This window comes from Catharus ustulatus, chromosome 3 (assembly GCF_009819885.2).
Source record: "Catharus ustulatus isolate bCatUst1 chromosome 3, bCatUst1.pri.v2, whole genome shotgun sequence".
NCBI lineage: Eukaryota > Metazoa > Chordata > Aves > Passeriformes > Turdidae > Catharus > Catharus ustulatus.
In genome coordinates this window covers 76647813-76668339 of record NC_046223.1, presented here as the reverse complement: position 1 = coordinate 76668339, position 20527 = coordinate 76647813, and the positions used below count along the sequence as shown (strand labels likewise).

General features: G+C 38.1%; 1 protein-coding gene across 8 annotated transcripts in view; it reads right to left on the bottom strand.

Moving 5' to 3' along the window:
* Positions 1-39: 39 nt before the first annotated feature.
* Positions 40-20527, bottom strand: part of USP45 (ubiquitin specific peptidase 45) — a 52444-nt gene continuing 31956 nt past the window's right edge. For 3 of the 8 annotated variants that reach the window (XM_033053666.2, XM_033053665.2, XM_042779079.1), the window contains exons 9-18: positions 16170-16257; positions 11822-11903; positions 10765-10856; positions 8752-8808; positions 7248-7391; positions 5321-5987; positions 3579-3676; positions 3095-3181; positions 2537-2690; positions 40-1152 (exon numbers count right to left, since the gene is read on the bottom strand). In XM_033053666.2, the coding sequence (XP_032909557.1) occupies positions 1019-1152; positions 2537-2690; positions 3095-3181; positions 3579-3676; positions 5321-5987; positions 7248-7391; positions 8752-8808; positions 10765-10856; positions 11822-11903; positions 16170-16257 (1603 nt within the window). In that variant the 3' untranslated portion in view covers positions 40-1018. Of the gene's footprint in view, positions 1153-2536; positions 2691-3094; positions 3182-3578; positions 3677-5320; positions 5988-7247; positions 7392-8751; positions 8809-10764; positions 10857-11821; positions 11904-16169; positions 16258-20527 lie in introns of those variants that run through there. The other 5 variants (XM_033053667.2, XM_033053668.2, XM_033053669.2 and 2 more) reach the window with 5 other exon arrangements.

Sequence of the window (20527 nt, the reverse complement as noted above, 5' to 3'; positions counted from 1 at the left end):
GAGGGCAAAAGTCATTTACTGTCCAACTCACACACACAGTGCAAAAATAATTTATAGTTTATTACTCCTGTGAGAAAAGTATTCAGGAACAGATAAACAAGTTCATGTTTGGAACCAAAAGTAACAGAATTTACTGAATTATGCCTAAACTCTGTACATACACAAGCTTATATGCTGTACATTGTCATAATTGTGAAGTTGAAAAATTACTGAATACAGAAATTATTTGCAATTGTCTTTCCTAGAAGGTAAAATGACAATATCTATTGATGATTTATGGTGTGTGTATGTATCTCGGAGGATATACTTATGCACACCAAATACATATTTGTATTGAAACAGGAGTACATTGCTATACCAGTGCCAGTTGGAGACAGCTAAAAGGGTACTGGGTATCTGAGGATTCACTGTCACTATTTAGAAGCCATGTTTTCCCAATCTATTCCCAGCTCTTATCAGGAAAGTGCACTGAAGCATTACGCAGAGACAGCTGTTACTCCACTCTGGAAGGACTCTGCTTTCCAATTACTGAACATGGAAGCGACACTATTTGACAGGCTCTTGTTTGCAGAAATCTTAACAGCTGACATCCAACCCAGTCATGGGAAGGGTTTGGACTAGATCAAAAGAAGTTGAACACTTTGTATTGTTACTGTACACCAGCAAATCCAGGCACTTAGCGCTATCAGTATTTCTATTCTCAACTGTTCTAGAACTATGGGCAAAAGCTTATCTTTATTATAATCAAAACCAAACTCCCTGTAGACCTCAGTAGGATAGGACATCATCTTACATTCTAACTGCATTTTAATGAACCCAGGAATTTTACATGTTTGGCAAAGTGCATACTTTGAGAGAATTATTCAGATATTTATAATAGCTTAACTGAATTTCAGAGTCAAAATATGATAAATTCTCTACAAGATAAAGGCACAATATTTACAGATATCTTACCACTGCAGCTTTAAATAATATAAACTAAATAACACTATCATCTTTGAAATTAAACTGTTAAGAATTATAATAATAATCTTTCATAAAAAAGTAGATATGCTTGTGCATTTAGTACTCTTGATTCTGGAACCATCTGAACATGGGCATCACTAACGTACACCCACTGTCCTCCTGATGCTCCCATGGCTTCTTTTAAACCTGAAATGCAGAAGCAAAAGGAAGTTTTTTCTTGTCTTTCACGACATCATCAAGCAAATACAGTGTCTATTTCAAAGAGCAAGAGAAGCTTCTAACCTACAAGAGTAATTCATTACTTAGATACAGTCTGCTATTCAGTTGAAACTTACATGTCAAAGAGCACTGTAAGAGAAATTAGTGGAAGACAATGCCTAGGAATGGATGCTGTCATGGCTTTTTTCATATTTTTTTAGAAAGCTTAAGACATTTCCAGTACAGCTGGCTGAGTTTCAACAGTAAGTTATACTAGAACACAACCAGTTCTGACTTAGAAAAAAGATCTTATTTTAAAAGCTGACCAGTGTGAAATTAAGAACACGAAAAGATAACAATCATTGCAAGACAAGCATAAGACTGAAGGAAACTTTGATTTCATGAATAACATAAAAGATTGTCTTTCTGGGAAATGAACTTCAAATGCAAAGTGATACTATATAGGATAGAAAGGATAAGGCTTGATTCTCATTTTCCCCCAAGAAGGGAAATAGTAAATATATTTGCCTAACTTTAGGACAGCTTCATGTATAATTGCTGCCACAAATTTTTCACTAACAGATTCTTTCCTGGAAACTTATTTCATTCTTGTCCTAGGGTGACTGTATGATGCTTGTATTCCCAGTCGTCTGTTCTGCATCCATCAAGTATTAATAGAAAGAACTAGTGTGCTGTTCTCAAAATGCCAACAGAAACCCTACACCAAACCTTGTATCTTCCATGAAAAAGATTCCTGCAGCTCACATTAAACCAAAGTATTCCAGATTTTTAAGTATTAAAAAATTCCCTAAAATACATAAGATACATGAAATGCTCAAACATTCAGAAAATGTAGTTTAATTTAATGTCATGGATTTGACTGTTGTACTAAACCATTTTCAGATATAAAACATACCAAATATTAAAATGTTACCAGGCACAACTATTCATCCGGATGTATTATTTTGAGTAGGAAAGAGGAAAGTTTCCCCTCAATTATCTGTTTAATAGCTGAATCAAAATTCCATTATTCACTCAGGTCCACATGGGATTAACAGCAGAAGTAGGATATGCATTGTGTGCAACAACAACAGAAAAGAATAATTAATAGATTCATAGGATGGTTTGGGTTGGAAGGAATTTCAAAGATCATCTAGTTCTATCAGCTCTGCCATGGGCAGGGACACCTTCCACTAGCCCAGGCTGTTCAGACCACAATCCAGCCTGGCCTAGAGCACATCCTGGGATGGGGTTTCCACAACTTGCCTAAAAATCACAGATTATTCTCAGCTAAGAAAATATTTGCTATAAATCCCCATAGACAGCTATTTTTAGCTGACAGTAAAGGAAAGGAAGCTTTGTTTGTACATACCTAGAACAGTTTTAGTGGTAGAAATATGCTCTAGCAATTTCTTGGAGGATGTCCTGACTTTCACATACGCCGCATAATGACCACCTCTCATTGAGCCACTGTGTTCCACTATTCCATAAAGACTATACAGCACTCTTGCACCATCCATAACATTCTGCATTCCCAGAAACACAGAAAACAAAGGTGAATTATTTCACAATGAATTTTACAGGCATCTTGAGTAGCTATCAGTAGTACAATTCCAAAGAGGCAAACAGACATCCACAGCATTTCCAACAGCAAAATACTTGTATTACAAGTACTCAGCAGTCTTACTAATTTAGTTACCATCACCAGGGCACCACAGCTTAACTAATACTATCTAATATCTGTGATATTCTTGATATGAATGGGATTGCACACAGTTCTGATCCCAGGACACTATTTGAAAAATTCACTCTACAATTTAATTTAAAAAGCAGGAAATCATTATCGTTATCATCACCGTCAGTCCAATCTATCTTGTGGTCAGGACACCAACTGCTGAAGTACAACAAAAATAAATATTTGAAATGGTACCTTGCAAGATGCAGCACAAAATGGTGCTAAGTCTAAAATCAATGGGAAATCCACATGCCTGTTTACTTTCCGTAGACTCAAACCAGCCTTCAAAATAAAAAAAAAATATTAAAAAATTTTAAAAGACTGTAAAATAAACATTTTTACTAGGAAGCTTTTTAAAGCTAAGGTGTATCACTACACTATTAAAATTAACGAAATCCAAGAGTAAAATTTTAACTGATTTAAACCTTCTTTGTTATGTTTTCAATACAGTGCGTGCTACATGTGTGATGGACACACAAGGGGTTTCCCTGGATACATCAGGATGGGGAAATGCACTCTGAAGGTGTTAGGATAATCACAACAAACATTAGCATGTTTCAAACAGTGCTACTACCAGGTCTCCATCTAAAAAAGCAGTATTGGGATCCACAATGACACTTGAAGAATTGCTTGTCCACCAGTGGGGCAGAAGAATATACAAAGGGGTTTGGCCTCTTACCTGGTGGAATCTTTTCAGGTGGAGAATAAGAATAGCAGGAACGGATGAAATCAGCAGCTGTTTCCGAGCATTTGTATAGACACCATCCATTTTCTTTTCTGTATTTGTGAATATTAAAATAATTTGTAAACTGAAGGCAGTCATATGGAATTTTTAAAACTACTTTCTAAACATCTGACAACAGATCTATGCTCTGATGTTTTTGTGCTTGTTATATAAAACACAAGGGAAATTTTGTGGAGTAACAAAAATATTTTCTCTTTTTACTAGTTATTAATAACCTATGAAATCTGAGCATTATTTTAGCCAGTCTTGTGCAAATCAGATCAGGAACTGGAAGCCACTGTCTAGTCAGCTTGCACACTGAAATATCTGCATTGTCTCACTATAGCACCCAGTTTTCCTGCTAAAACCTAAAATAAATGGATGATCCCTGGACAAAAACTGGAAGGCAAAAGTCTCTTTATCTGTGCTAATGTCCTAAGCACTAAGAGTTTATTTTCCATTCTTCAATTCTTTCTGAATGACTACATACTTCATACTCATTAAGAGAAAAGTCTGAGGAAGGCTGTCTACTTCAGGAAGCTGGCTTCAGGATGCTGGCTTCAGCATACAGGATTGGCATACATGGCCTCCAAATCCCTTATGGTGCAGAAGGCACAGAACACAGGACGCTTACCAAAAGTAGCACAGTGAAAGCTCCACAGAAAAGCTCCACACTAAAAGAGAACATGCCACTAGCATTTGTTTTTGCTGAAAAAATAATTTACTGGTTTTACATATGTTCAAATGAAAATAGTTCATTTGAGGTATAATGAAGCATTTAATGTTTGAGTGACCTCTTACATCTTTTGTTTTAGAAAGAAAAAATAAATAATGATTAGTTGTGAATTCATTTTCCTTTTCCATGGTCCCCACGGAACCCATGTGTTATTTCTATAGCACTTACAGTCCAATGATGATTAAAGGAATTATTATGAAATACAAATCATTTTTCTGAATTTACTCATGCTTAACTTGTATCTATCCAGATACCTATAAATGCACAGCAGTCATTATTTTTGTTATCATATGAACTCCCTTTATTGTATTCACAAATTATTTTTTATTTTTCTGAATTTCTATACATAAAAAACCCCAATCATCCGGTCCTTCTAAAATGTTCATTTTTCATTAAATTTAAGTTGTTTTTCTTATTCAGTGAACTCTAATGGTCTGCCTGGGCTATACAAGCATTTAGGAAAACACTCACATGAAGGCACTTCTTTCTCATCTCCATTCTTAAATTTTTTGGAAATTTTTTTCTCTCTTCATCACAACTCTTTTTTTGCCTCTTTGCTATACGTAATTACATTACTTCCCTGAGTATGTAAGCTACTGGGGATGAATATTACAGCATTTATTTCAAAGCTTTGAGAATTGTGAGGAACAGAAACAGCAGCAAAGATCAGTATTGAGCAATGCCATACTTGGTTTATGGTCATCTTCAAATTCTTTATCTTGGATAGAATAAAGATACAAAATGAATTCTATGTTACATCTATGATTATGTTCTAATATAAAAGTTAGTCTTGTTGCCATGGCCTGATGAAGTTTTAAGTTGTTACAAGCAAGTTCTGCTTAGAAAGACATTTTCTATTTAACCACAGCAGGGAGGCTCATGCTGGAGCAACAGAAGAGCAGCCAGCACACAGACTTTGGGAGACAATGCTGGAAATTGTCCAGAGGTACAAGCGCTTTACCTGTTGAGTTGGTTTTCCTCTGATACTTCTGTTTTCTTTCTGTGCAGCTCTCACATAAAAGCTTGTTGTTCCCCATTAAGAGCTCCACAGAGGTGAACTGGTAAAGGCAGGACTGAACAGAACATTCCTTTGAGCTAGTTATGTAGCTTTGGGAAAGTGTCTGGAAAGCATTTTGAGGGTTTTGGGATAGTGAGGATTTGCCTACTGAGAACATGGAATTATTAGATAAACCTAATGCTGGATCTCCACAGCTTGATTTTTTATCTTCTTTTACAGGATCACAGAAGCTAAGCTTGGATACGGCACTAGAAATCATCTCTTCATTGCTGTCACTTAGCTTGTGAGGCGTTTTAAGGTTTAAGTGGTTGACCTGCACACCAGACACGCTGCTGGGTGGGCTCAAAGTTGTTTGCTTAGAAGCACTTTCGCTTTCTGAGGCTTCACTGTCTGCATCAAAGCTGCTTTCGGAGCGGCTGGCTTCCTTCTCACTGCCCTCCGTCTGGCTTCCATTGACAGCCGCCTCCGCAGAGGGGTCTTTGGAGTACTGGATGCCAGAGCTACCTTCCAGCTCAAGCTTTTTGGCTTTTTCCTGCATGATAACAGGATTTCTTTCTTCTTCCTTTGAGGAAGCTTTTCTTGCAAGCCGTCTCTCATGGTTCAATTGATTCTGTAAATTATGGCATTATTAATTCAGTAATAGAGGGGAGAAACAGGAAGCAGATTTGTAAGCGAAGAAATCATGACAAATGCAAAGCAAATTATTGGGGGGTTATATTGTTTTATATTATCCATCTCTCATGTTTAAGATAGCTGATTTCCTTAAGATGTTTTTAAACTAATTTAGGATTAGAAACCTACATCCCAGTCAGCTAAGAGCATTATACTCAGGGTGATATCAATATTTCCCACAATTACTTTCACTTTGTGACAGCTGTAGATGGCACATCTGAAGTGGTATTCACTTACTCTAATTTAAGCTTCTAAAAAGTCCTCAACTTCAAGCTACTCCTCTGGCCTCCCATGAGAGGCCTTAGTTGATGAACAGCTCCAGAAAAAATTCAACTCGTCTTGCAGGCATTTGTCATAGACTTAACTAAGGCATCCCTAGGAGAATGTTTGCTAATTTGAATATCACCTGAAGTTGACTTTTTTTTAATAAGGATTGCAAGAAGAAAAAAAAAGATTGCTTCCACAGAAAACCACCCCTTATAGATTTAAAAAACCAAACCCACAAAGCTGCCATAATTTTGGGTGGTTTGCCAATGTTCATTACTTTTTTTGCCTTCTTTTGTTTGGCTACTTTCCAAAAGAAACAAGCAACTTTCCTTCCCTTTTTCCTTTATTTGAATTGGATCAAAATTCCAGTGGTACCAATAGGAATCCTTCCATTCACCTCAATAGTTTGAGTTTTAGGCCTTTTCTTCTGTAACAATAAGTTTCTGCACTATTTCTTTAAATCCTTTCCTTTGTTTCCTTTGTTTCTACCTCATTTCCTTTTTCTACTTCTGTCTCGTTCTCTTCTTCAATTATTCTTTTATATTTTATATTTTATATGTTGTACTTTATATGCTGTTATTTTTTCTTCACATGTGTTTTATGTGTTAGGAGCTGATTCAGGAGAGTTTTTATGGTACTCAACAGAGCACAGACCTTTGCAATAGTCCCAAAAGCAACATGAATTGAAACTAGCTTGCAGATTTTTTTCCTTCTAAATGAAACCCTGTAACCAAACGCTAAATGGTTACCAATGGCTGTCATTTCTCATACTTCTAATGATGAGATAAATATTTTAAAACAAGTCTATGTCAGCTATATGTATACTAAAAAACCTCACTGACACGTGTCAAAATTCCTAGAACTTCTCAGTCACCTCAGAAACTTGAGTTAACTCAGGATGACTGGTTATTGTGAGTAATTAAGTTCTTACCTTATCTTTTGTTAAAGTGTGTTTCTTGACAATTTTGGGTTGATTATTCAGTGTACCGATAGAAGAACAATTATACTGACCAAGATCTGCCTCCTGTACACTTTTACTTTTACCTGTTCTTCCCAAGGGCACAGGTTTTGCAACCTAAGAAATTAGACAGGAAATCAGGAAAGGCAATATGTCAATTTTGTATTCCTTTGCAACCTACAGAAAAGATTAATGTAGGTGAATTTTTTCCTTTATTTTAGAAAACAGCGACCTACATAAAACCAATTAAATGGCCCCCTGGATTGTGATACAAGACTACTTTCTAATTTTATTTTTAATCATAAACTCACTGTCAACATCTCTGAAGGTTCAACTGAAAGCCACATGGAATAGGAATGATATAAAATTTCTGTATGTAATACAATACAAAATAACCTATTCTACTATTGCATAAGCATATGTATAACTGTACAAAATGTGACTTTATCAAAAGGGACACAGGTCCCCCTAAGTCAGTCCCTGGTGCAGCCTGTGACAACAGAGCTCCCACACCCCCCCATCACGTTACTGGCAGCAGCACATGTCATTTGTAAAGGAAAGTATTGACTATAAAGTAATGCCCATCCTCAACGAAGTGCAGCAACTGCTAAACACCCACAGAAATTACTCTCAAAAAGAACCCACCAAGTTCCCTTTTTACACACAGGAGCCAGGAAGCACAAGGGCCCAGATATTCAAAATGTTCTTAAAGCCTTAACTCCTACAGGCATCTGCACTCAGTGCACCAACGAAGATGAAGAATTTGTTATGAAAAAAAAAGGTGTTTGGAGAAAAATACATTTTATACAGAAATAAACATTACATTTATTACTCTCCCTTAAATGTAGATAGAATATATGCAGGATGGAGGAAGAACCACTCACAACCCACCCCCACTACTCTCAAATGCAAAGCCCAAATCCTGAAAAAAAACAGCTTGTGCCTTCAAAGGAACACAGCTCCTCTGCAGCTAATGGAAGCAGTCCGTGAAATGCTGAGAACACCAGAATAAATAAATTCAAATATCCATTTTTAAATGCCTCATCCTGTAGGTAAACATCAGCCCAAGGGAATCAGGTTCTCTAGATGCAAACCAATAGATAGAATCTGACTCTCTGGACCTCAAAAAAACAACCAAAACCCAAAAAGGCTTATAATAATTCTATTTAAGTACATACTATTAAATTAAGCTAATCTCAGACCTGTATATTCTGAGGGTTACTATGGGCATTTGATCCAAATTTCGACTAATTTAAATATATATGCACTTATGACATTGTATGCCTATATACATATTAAAAAAATCATACAATGAATAGATGGATAACAGTACATGTTTTTATGAACAAGGTTACATTTTTAGGCTTGAAATCAAACTATGTGTATCCATATGTGTATACAGATAAATATCTTCATAAGGCTACTAAAAACAATCCACTGGAAGCAATAGTTACTTATTACATATTCTGTTTCTTACCCTCTCCTCTATTATAGGAAGTGAAAGATCAATGAAAGGCTCTTTTACTGTTGAAATCTTGAAGAAAAAGAGAAAATGCACTTAAACACAAAGAACAATATATGGGTTTAGTACATAGTTCCCTTTAATCAATTTATTATCAAAAACTGTACAACAAGCCAATTACTTAAAGATGTATGAAACTACAATGAAGAACTTCCCACTAACTTTTTAAAAAAATTATTAAGCTAGCTCTAATTTTCTTTCCAACACCACACAAAACTTCAGCACGTAGCGGTAAAGGGCAAGGCCATTCAAATGGGCATGAACTGACTTGAAGCAGTGTGGTGCTCACTTTCTCTGAGCTCCAGAAGGATTTTCAAGTCACATGGGCCTCTGTGGTACCATTTTGCAGAAAGCTACCTTTTAGAGTTTCCTGATTCTGGACACTTCTGCATAGGTGTTTGAGCTCTTATACAGCAAGGACTGGTTAATGACATTTAAGTGACAGGTTCTAACCTCATGCTCTCAGTTAAGATTAAGTCAGTCTTATTGGTTACAGTCAAATGCTTTGTTAGATTTTTTTACACCATATACTAATTGGTAAAAGAAATCAAATTACAGGGGAAAAGGGACTTAAAAAAAACCCAACCTCTTTTTTTTGTACTGAGGGTTCATTTTGCCATGTATAAGCCGGAAATATCTTGCAAAGCATACCTAAAGACAATCTCTTTCAGCACTTTCCATCTGCCTTTATCACTAAGTTCCTTAGGTTCTCTGCCTTGCTGTTCTCGAATTCCTTCCAAAACTGACTTATCCTACCTCTGAAAAGACTGTGAAAAACAAAACTGAAAAAAAAGAAGTAAAAATCACGTTGCATATTTAAGTCACAGTCATGACATCAATTACTGTCACCATGTCCTTTCTCTTGTATTTGTGACCCCATCTTCCACTGCAAGCTTATTTTTACCTGTTGTGCAAGGGACTCAGGAATTTTTAGGTTTCAGTAAAGCAATAAATGAGATCAAAAGCAGGCAGCTCTGGTGACTGGCTGCCTGGTGAACGATGATCAAACAGGGGTTCCTCTAAAGTGTCAGTTTGCATGAACAAACATGTATGAAAAATATCTTGCCAGTGCAGGCAAAGGAAAATGAACACTAAACTCTTCCTCAAAGGGCTACAGCTAGCTTATTCCCAAGTTCTGTGCAAGCAGAATATAAAAATCCAGCAAAAGTAGATGAGACATGCAAAATACATACAACCTCTATTTTTGATATGGTCAAAGTTCTTCATTGGTACTAGTAGCACATTGAAGAGTAATCTGTACATCACACACAGGGAAGTTTACCTGGCACTGCAGGACTGTGCTTAATTTTTCAGATTGATTAATTTACTAAATCTCTATAATATGAAATAGAATGTTTTAAACCAAACACAAATGTAACATTCAATTAGAAAAGTCATGCAATTAAGATTTTTCTCCATCAAACTTAAAAGAAAGTTATAAGGATCATGGAAAGCATTTATGATGGAATGTCAGTAATATTAATTATGAAAGGCATATACCGTTCATTAGGGTTATTATGTTAATTATAAAAAATACTTAAAAGAAAAAGAAGTAATTTTAGCATTTTCCCACTCATTCTAATTCAAAGTAAGTAATTTCCAATTTTCAGGTGTATCCCAGAAGAGCAGGCAGGAGGACTTATGTTTTAAAATAGATGTTTCAAAAATATCAAGTAACACTGGTGTGTAATATATATGATTATAGAATTTTAACCTCCGGCCTTAAGTCAGATGTAAAATCAAGTCCAGTACTTGAATCCTTTTTGAATTCAAAGGATCTGAGTTTGGGAGGATAATGCTTTAAAGAAGGAATAAATAATTTCAAATGAGAAACTTTCAATACAATCTTGTTTTTACAAACAAACAAACAAAGTATAAAATTGGAAACACAATTTTATACTTTCAAGACAATGTAATCAAACCAGTATGTGATCTATTCCACATCAAACCAAATTCCAGAATACCTACATTTTCACATTCCTCACACATGACAGTGCTAGTCAATTCACCAACAAAGATCCTATCTATGAAGTTCATCTTCACACCCTCTCTTCCATATGCTGAAAAAACATTGCCTTTTTTAAATGTGAAAAATAACACATCCAATGCCACACTATAAGTACAATAAAATTCTTTCCAAGATATACTATGAAAGCACAATTTTAAACATATTCAAAATGTTTTGAACACAATACAGTAACTAATACATCATATACTGTGTTATCTCAACATTTAAAAATATTTTAGTGAGAAGGTTCCCTTTTATCCTTTCCTTTCCCATCTTCCGTAACAAAGTAACAATATTGTATCTCTTAAGAAGAAGCTTTTAAAAATCTCAGTTTTGTTTTGAATGCATAATATTGCATTGCCTTGATATAGACACTGGGGTAAGTAGAGAGATTATCAATCTTTTGAAATGGTTTTTGCAACTTTAAAGCTCTAAAACATGTAACAAAATACTTTTCTAATAGATCTTTATGCCTTAGCTTTTGCAGATTTGGGAAAGATGACTTACAAAACATCTTAATCATCAAGATTTTAATTAAAACAAAATCTCCCAAATTAGAACTACCAAATAAACAAACACATGCAAAAAACTCTTCTTTTGAAAAAAAGCCTTCTTTAGAAACAGCTGCCTATCTTGACTTTGTATTTAAAGCGCTCACAGTACCAGTCAACTGGCAGAAATCAGTCTTATTTGTGGAAAGTGGCCTCTCTGAGTATGAAGTAATTATGACTATGTAAAAAATACAGAGCAGGCTACTTTAGAAAACAAAATTCAATTCTACCTATTATTAAGAGATGGATTGACATTGGGGAGCTTTTCTTCTGGATACAAAGATGCAAGTCAGCACATACTAAGCTCTCTACACTTTAGGCACACGCTAGGCGGCACTAGAGTAACACAGAATAAAGTCTGGCTATTACAGCACTTTGCATCTCCTGTTCACAATAGGCAGTTCTGAAGAAAATGGTATTTAAAGACTAGTGCAGTTTTAGAAGTTTTCAATAAAGAGTCGCATACCTTTGACTTTTCTTCTAGTTTCTTCATCTGCTGTTTTAGTAGTTGGGTTATTGAATGCTTTTAAGATACCAGTTTGTATACGCTAGAAGTAAAAAGAAAATCAAGTATTTTAAGTGCAAACATTCTAAAACAGTCACATATGATTAGACTTTATATTGTCTTATTTCCATAAAATAAATGTAATTTAATATTTTAAAACTATTGTTGTTATTCACTAAAAATGTCAAAACTACATAAGCTTAACTTTCGTAGATAATCATCCAAAAATTTCCTTCCCTTAAAAGGGAATTATCACAGGGCACTTCACAGGTTACCAAGAATCTATGAGATTTTCAGTGAACTAATGCTATTCATTTCTCCCACTGTGAATGGACTTATACTGATTGATTAGGATACAAAATACTTGGAAGGCAGCTAAGAGTCTTTCAGTAGCCAAACTTCAGTGACTGTGTTTGGACAGTATTTTCACCATTTCTGTTTATTTTCTAACACTGCCGATTCCAGAGGTACGTCAGAAAACCTTAGAAGAGAAAGAAAACTTCTTATGCATCCATGTAAATGTTATCAGCATTTGCTTGGAAAAAATCCTAAAAACTACACTTTTGAAAGAAGGATCATAAAAACAAATTCATTAATGAGTTGTAGCTGCCCCTCCAGACAGGGGGTGCTTCTCCCTGCCATTTCTCAACTGTCTGGAGGTGAAGAGACATATTCCTGGCAGCAGAACTGCATGGGCTGGTAGAAAAGCCCAACCTCTGACATGCTGAAGAGAGAGAAGCTTTCGAGGATGAATCAGGTTCCCTGACTCTAGCTAGCATGCATGACCTGTGCTTTCCCTTTTCCTGGCAAATGTCCAATCCACAAACTCTAGTAACATCTACAAGTCTCCTTTGTTGGTGTACAAATTTATAACTAAATTTATAATTAAATAATTATAATTTAAATAAACATTTACAATTAAATACTGAAGTCACACTTAGAGCCAAGTACTATTCTAAGAGATAAATGGTGACACCAAACCTTCTGCAAGCAACTCAACCCTTTGTCCTAACAGGAAAAGATTCATAAATGGCTCTAGTTTCCAGGCAGCAAAGCACACTTCCAAGTCACATATCACTGTAGTGTGAGGATGACAGACAGTGTCAGAGGTTTGGTTTCCAGTTCAGACACCCATCAGACCAAGTCATACTCCGACCTTATGAGTATGTGACCTGGCTTGTGAATTAACTCCCGCTGCCCTGAGCTCAGCTTTGTTCATCTTAAAGCCAACAATATACTAAAAGGATTAATCAATAGGTAATTCATGAAGTTGAGCACCATAAATGGGTTTAGGGCCATAAGCAACCCTTTTGTTGGGATTAGCGCGTTGAACCATTTATTTAGGTCAAAGAAAGACATAGTCTTTGAATGGGCAGGGTGCTGTGGACAATGGCAGCAGACATTAATCAATTAGCAGCAGGGTTCAGCCACTTCAGGCCCCGGTGTGAAACTATCTCCAGCCCACATTGCTGGAGACACAGACGCTATGTCATCTTTATTGTTGAACGCCAAGCTTGTAGTTTAAAAGTCCACTTCTGTACACTAACTTTCTTCCTCAGGAATATGAAAAAGTTCAGCACCAGTGTCAGATGCAAACACAAAACCACCCAGAAGAGGCAAAAGTGTAACAAGATTTTTTGTTTAGCTCTTATAACTAGTGCTATGTTATGTATTATATGTATTTCTCATCAAAACTAAGGGTTTAAAAACAACTAATCCTGACAGGGATAGGGAAGCAGGGATGGCCAGGCTCTTGTCTGTGCCCAGTTGGTTGTCTGCCATCTACAGACCTGAAACATGGGATAATTAAAAAAAAAAAGAGAGAGGGAGGGGGAGAGAGCTTTTACTAATACTGTCGGTGGCAGAGCACCCTGAGGTGATAAAGATGTGTTTGCAGCCATGCACCATTAGGGCAGCAGTGGGATGTAATTGCAGGGCAGGGTGGCACCCATGTCTCTCTGCCTGGTGATGGAGCGGTAGAAATACTGTCCCAAAATCACCATAGATTCTTTCATCTTTCATCACTCTTTTGAGGTAGCTGTCACTGCTCTCTAATAATAAATTATTCAAAAGGCAAATGCTAATGCAGGTTATTGCAGTGATGGCACATCCACTGGTGAAGTGGACAGGAGACTGACTTGAGAGAAAAGCATAAGCACCTCCTGGAGAAGCAGCTTAGTTGTTCTAATAATCCTGCTTTCTGTGACTTCTCCTTTGTCAAGAAAACAGTTTTCACCTTTTATTACATGAAAATCAAAAAATAAAATAATAAAGTTTCCCTCTGCTGCAAAAATGTAACAACTGTTTTCTAACTGAAGTCAGCTGCTTCTGTTGTGTTGAGGACACTATTTTCCAAGCATGAGTGTCAAGGTTTAAAGAGGTTCTTCTTGCAGTTCAGTTCTGTTTACAATCAAGAATGCCGACAAGACCAATAAATATTAGGATTCTGGCAGGATGAGGATTTGTTCAGCTCTACTGCAGTGCCAGAAACCAGGCTCAGACACAGCTTTTCATCTTATCTGTGAGAGAACTCAGCTCAGGATCATGACATTCATTGAGTTACTAAACGAAAACGAAGGACTCTGGTCACTACAAGATTTAAGGGCTTCCTTTAGAGGCCTAGACAAGGCTTTTTACCACAAAGTATCATCTGAGAAGAAGGGTGGAAGACTAAGTCAGGCTAATTAATCTGATACAATCTCTTTCTTGCATGAACAATGCAGGAAGCACAGATAATGAAGGAAAAGAAACAAAAAACCTCACACAGGGACATTTTCAATATGATGTCCAGTTACATTGAATTCAATAAATTGCAAATTCAATAAACTGCTTCTATACTTCACATACTTGCGTGTAGATTTGAAGCAATGAAAACCACCACCTTATTGATAAAATAAGGAGCTCTTCACATTTTCAAGAGACACAAGAAACTTTGCAAGATCTTCCCCCTCGCCCCAATTTTGAGTGAAAATTTTCGGTTAAAATTATGGTAGGCCCATAGCTAAGAACTGCTATTTTTTGTTCCAAAGCTTTAAAAATTCACTTTGTCAGTTAATGCAGAGGTCCTACCTTTACTTTCTTGATGACTCATATGTGCTTTTTTTCCTCCTTTTCCTTTTTTTAAACGCAAACAACTTGGATTCCTAAAGTTATCATGTTCTACTTACCACATTCCTGGTACTAACTGAAACTCTGATTTCAATCAACTATTTTAAGAAATCAACATGAATATAATTACAGTAATTTCATGACCATAAGGTGCACCAGACTATAAGGCGCACCCCCCGGGAGTCGGCAAAATTCGCAACTTTGTAGATCATATAAGGCACACTGGACTATAAGGTGCGCTTTTTTTTTGCAGCGAGGCTCTGCCCCCAGCTCCCCCCACGCGGCTGCTGGCCGAGGTCCCGCCTCAACCCAGCAGCCATTGGCCCCCAGGCCCACCTGTACCTGGTGGGGCCAGACTATGCCCGCCACCGCTGCGTGCCACCCCTCCAGGGCCGGGGCATGCCCACCGCCACTCCATGCTGCGTCCCCGGGGCCGGGCTATGTCTGCCGCTGCTCCGTGCTTCATCCCCGGTGCCCCGCTGCTCCAGGAGTTCCCTGGCACTCCGGGTGTCCCGCGCCCCCCCGCGCTCCAGGAACCCCACGCTGCACGGGCGCTCCAGGAGTCCCCTGGCACTCCAGGTGCCCTGATGCCAGCAGGCTTGCCCCACACCACCGCTGCCCCGATGCCAGTGGCTTTCCCCTGCCGCCTGGGCTGCTCCGCCACTGCCAGCTTTCCCCCCGCGCGGCCACTGCCCCGATGCCAGCAGGACCACCCCGCGAGGCCACCGCCCCGATGCCAGCGGGCCCGCCCCATGCGGGCACTGCCCCGATGCCGCTGGCTTTCCCCCCCCAGCCCAGGCTGCTCCGCTGCCACCAGCTTTCCCCCTGCGCCAGCACTGCCCCAATGCTGCCGGGCTCGCCCCGGCCCGGCACTGGCCCAATACCGCTGCTGGGCGGGCTCTGCTCGGCTGGGGACTGTTGCGGGCTCGCACTTCCGGGGTGGCAAATGTCGCAACTTTGTACATCAGATAAGGCGCACCGGACTATAAGGTGCACTTCCGGGTTCGGGGGAAAATTTTAGTCAAAAGGGTGCGCCTTATAGTCGTGAAATTACTGTACATATCTTCCAAAAAATTTATTTTTCTCAAGATAATGAAAATAGACACTCCTACTTAAGTACATCCTTAAAAACATTGGGAACACGAAGAACACTGAAGCAATGATTAGTAGTTAATTTTTTAAAGACACACAAAAACCTTACTTTTGTCTCCTCAATCCTGATTGCATCCAACAGATAGTGCAAAAGCTCCTGGCTGTCCTGCTGCTGGAACCCCTTAAATCGAGGAGCCCTATGAAAGAAATAGTAAAGAATTTTAAATTATCTTGGGAAATTCTCAACAAGACAATGTCAACATCAGACACTTGTTTGATGCTGGGGTACAAATAGGTACAATCCCTGGACAACCTTATGGGGCTTTAGGAAACTCCTTGTGCAGCAGGCAATTTCACCAACAAGGCTGCACTTTAACCAGGGCTGCAGTTTGACTCTATGGAGTATGGCTTGACTAAAATACAGATTTGCCTGTAGAGTCTCATCCATTCCAGCAGTCCTTTCCTGACAGACTACACCAGTACTTCTGTATCACCAGACATTCCCAATGTCATGGAAGAGAGAGAAAGCTTTTCTAAGTGCTTAACCTCCTTTGTTATCTCACTCTTTTCTCAATCGAGGAGAAATCTCAAATGTGCATGAACGTCCTTTTATATATTATACCAGCAGCAACCATATCACCCTCAGAAGGGAGAAGAGGGAAAACGTCATTTTCTGACTATGCTCCCCTTTACACTGGTGATCTTTTAGGCAACTGCACAGGGGTAATGTTGCATCAGTTCTGAGACAGCCATTCAGTAGCATCAATCACTAATATTCAAAAACTGCTGAATTCTTTTTTTACTATTCACAGCATCTAAATGTACTCTAAATATCATATTTTTCAGAAATTAGAAAAGAATAAACTTATACATGGATAGATCCTTAAGGTGTCCTCCTAGCCAGAAGACTTCTAATAAACAGTTTGAATCTTCAAGATCTTGCAACCCCAAATGAGTGAACAGTATTCACTATTAATTCATCTCTATTCACATTAACTGTAACTGACTGGCCAAACTATACCTGTCTTTCCAGGCAGGTTACTCTTTAAATCCTTAATTACAGTCTTGAACTACTTAATCTAAAATGAGATTCCACAGAACCACAAGGAGCTGGAAGAGACCATTGGAGGACACCAAGCAGAGTCCCCTAGAGCAATTTACTCAGGACTGCAGTGGGTAGGTTTCTGAATTTCCAGTAATGCCACCAAATGGCAGCTGTGACTCTTGCTGCAGACTGAGGTGAGCATACACAGGCCTAACCATGCACACCCCTTCCAAAACCTAGCACAGAGGATAATTGGATTAGCACAGCTCAAAGAGAAATTTTATCAAACTGGCAGAGCAGCCAGAAAAACCAACCACTCGCTCAGCTCCTCAATTTTATTAAACCCACACTGAACCAGTTTTCTCTTTGAGCTGTGGATTGCATGCTGTGGCTAGCCAGTACACAGAGTTGCAAATACATATTGGAATTTCCTCTGGCACGGTGATCTCGCCCAGCAAAGCTCTTCAGCTGCTCAGGGTTCTTGAGGGTAAGTGAGGCTTCCATCCCACTCATACACTAAAGCTGCTAAGATTTGCCTTAGAAGTTTGTGCTTATTAGAGAACTAAAGGTGAGCAGAAAACACCCCAGATGTGTGACATGCCTTTGACAGTAAAACGTAAAGCTGGGCAAGGTGTCAAGATGCCAAGTTAGAGCACAGCAGACATGGGCTACAGGCAGGATAGTACAGTAATTTCACGATTATAAGCTGCACAATTTTGACTAAAATTTTGGTCCGAACACCAAGTGCGGCTTATAATCAGGTGTGGTTTGTATGTGGACAAAGAACAAAAAGTTGCTGTTTTAGTTTGGAGGAGAGGTGTCTGCTGAGAAAGGCAGGAACTTCTCTTTGAAATGGAGAATATAAACCCCCTCCCTCCAAATTATTATAATTTTGAAATCAAGGGGCTTTCAGGCAAAAATATGGAAATTAGGAATAACAGTTCTTTTCTAGGGAAATTAAAATAGAAATACAGTACTACAAAGAAACAAACTCCAAACCCTGACAAAGTCAGAGTACAGCCTGACACCCTGTCAGGCAGGGTGTTGGTAGCAGTCCCATTAAATGGTGGTTGCATTCCTCTTACAGTGACAGATGTGGTTCAGTTGGAGCAGTGCTCCTGTACAAGGTGCAGTTTCCCTCCGGAGGTCCAGTGGTGATGCGGAGAAATCCGGTTTTCCTCTGGAGTCCAGTGGAGAAAGGGCTCCCTTAGTGTCCCAAAACCTCTGTTTTTATCTTGGTAAGAAATGTTGGGCCCTTCCCCCTGGCTGGAGCAACTTCCAATGGGATGCAGTAATTTTATCAGTCACACAGTGGGACTCAATGGCCATTAGCAGAAAATGACTCCCTGAAGGAAAGATGGGTTGTGAAAAGATAAAGAACAATGCCCCGCCTGGTTTCAGTGGATGGCCCATTAGCAGAATATCTGCCGTTGAGATAAGGATCACTGCCCCCACCCTCAACAGATGGTGATAGAACAGATACCTTTTATCACACTCTGTATTGTAATGTGCGGCTTCTAATCAGGTGTGGCTTGAGTATGGACAAAGAACAAAAAGTTGCTGACATCCGGAAATGCGGCTTATACTCAGTGCGGCTTATAATCGTGAAATTACTGTAATACAGGGTCTCAGTTTTGAACTGCTCCCTGGAGGCACTTTGGGGTTAACTGGAGAAGGACTGAAGGTGACAACACAGATATCTAAGCTCAGTGCCTACAACTAAGTGGAACAAATTGGGACCTGCATATGCAAAACAACACATTCACACTTAGAAATAAGATACTTTCACATTTGTGCTTCATATCTAGTTTTTGAAACAAAGTTGACAATATCCCTAGTTAAAAATGATTTAATGATTCTACTGTACTGTGAGGCTTACTATAAAATCTGGAATCACTAGAGTGGGTGATTTTTTTAAGCATTCTTTTGAAAGTGATTTTTTTTTCATGAGCAAGGCAATCTCATAAATTAATTTCAAAAAATGAAATAATTATAAAAATTAAATATTTTGCTTAATATTCCTCAAATGCCATATTTTCTTCTATTAAAACGTGTGTTATTTCTAATAAATTTGATTATAAATCACAAATGCTTTCTAAAAAGCACCAAACTTTTATTTTGCTTCGAATAAAACACTCAATATAAATTAAAGTAATAAATAACATATGTAGCTGCATGCACGTTTGCATGCATGCTCAGTTTCACTTTTCAATTCGCTAAAACAGATTTCTCTCACTGAATGTCCAGGAATCAAAAAAAAAAACGATGCCAAAATCAGTTCAGTTCTGAGAAATCTGGTTAGTTAGCCACAGTACTATTAATTTATGAGAAATTTCTTGTTTTCCTAGCAGTGAGAATCAATTACTATGTTCAGCCCATCTTCTCCAGTACAGGCACATTAATAGCTCCAGTATAGCAAGAAAATCTTCCACATATGTGTGTTCTGGATCCTGGTACTAATAGGGATTTTATTACTTTTTGGCAACAGGAGCAGGACCTCTGCAAGAGACACTATAATAAAAGGGAAGAAAAATTAGTAATTACTTGAAAAAGGAGCAAGGAAAACTCCATCATTGTTACAGGAGGGTTTTTTTCACTGTAGAGGCATCTCACAGAACTAAGCCTTCAATGTAAATCAGGAAAAAGCCCCACACATACTTTTTGTTACTGCAGTGTAACCTCCCACTGATAAGCATACAAAAATCCTTTCAGGTAAAAATTTACTAATTTGTATTGCAAAGTAAAATAATTTACCTGCATGTTCCACACAGTTCTATTTGCTTAAATTAGAGAGGAGGAAATTAACTAAGCCATGGAAGCTTTTCATTTTTATTTGTTTTGGGTTTTTTTTTATTTTATTAGAACACAGCGCATTTACAAGATCATTTAGGTTTCTCAGGGCCTGTACTAAATCTGTATGCCTGATTTTATTGGAAACAAGAATGATGGGAATATAACAGCTACCATTTTAAAAGTGAAATGGCAGGGAGAGTGACTTGTAGATATTCCCTGTAAGGCTGAGTCATTTACTTGGACTGACAAATGATGCCGTTGTTAACACCGTTTAAAATATATTTAGTCTGTCATTCAGGTACAAAGCATGCCATGTAATGTTGCATATAACTCTAAATATCTCATGTTTTTTGGAAAAAACATTTGAAATTAGTGCATTTCTTTTGAGGGAGGAAACCACAAGAGGAAACTGAAAAATAAAAATAAAAAAGAAAGGAGGGGATTTCACACCTTGCAATGCACTTGCTGGGAACTTCCTACACTTATAAACCAGTATGAGAGAAGAAAAAGGAATTAATCCATGCTGATACACAGAAATCTGACAACTAAAAGATGTGCGTTCTCGTCTCCTTGAAAATATGCTTCAAGCAATATCCTTGGCAAAAGTGGGGGACTTGGAGATGGTTGGT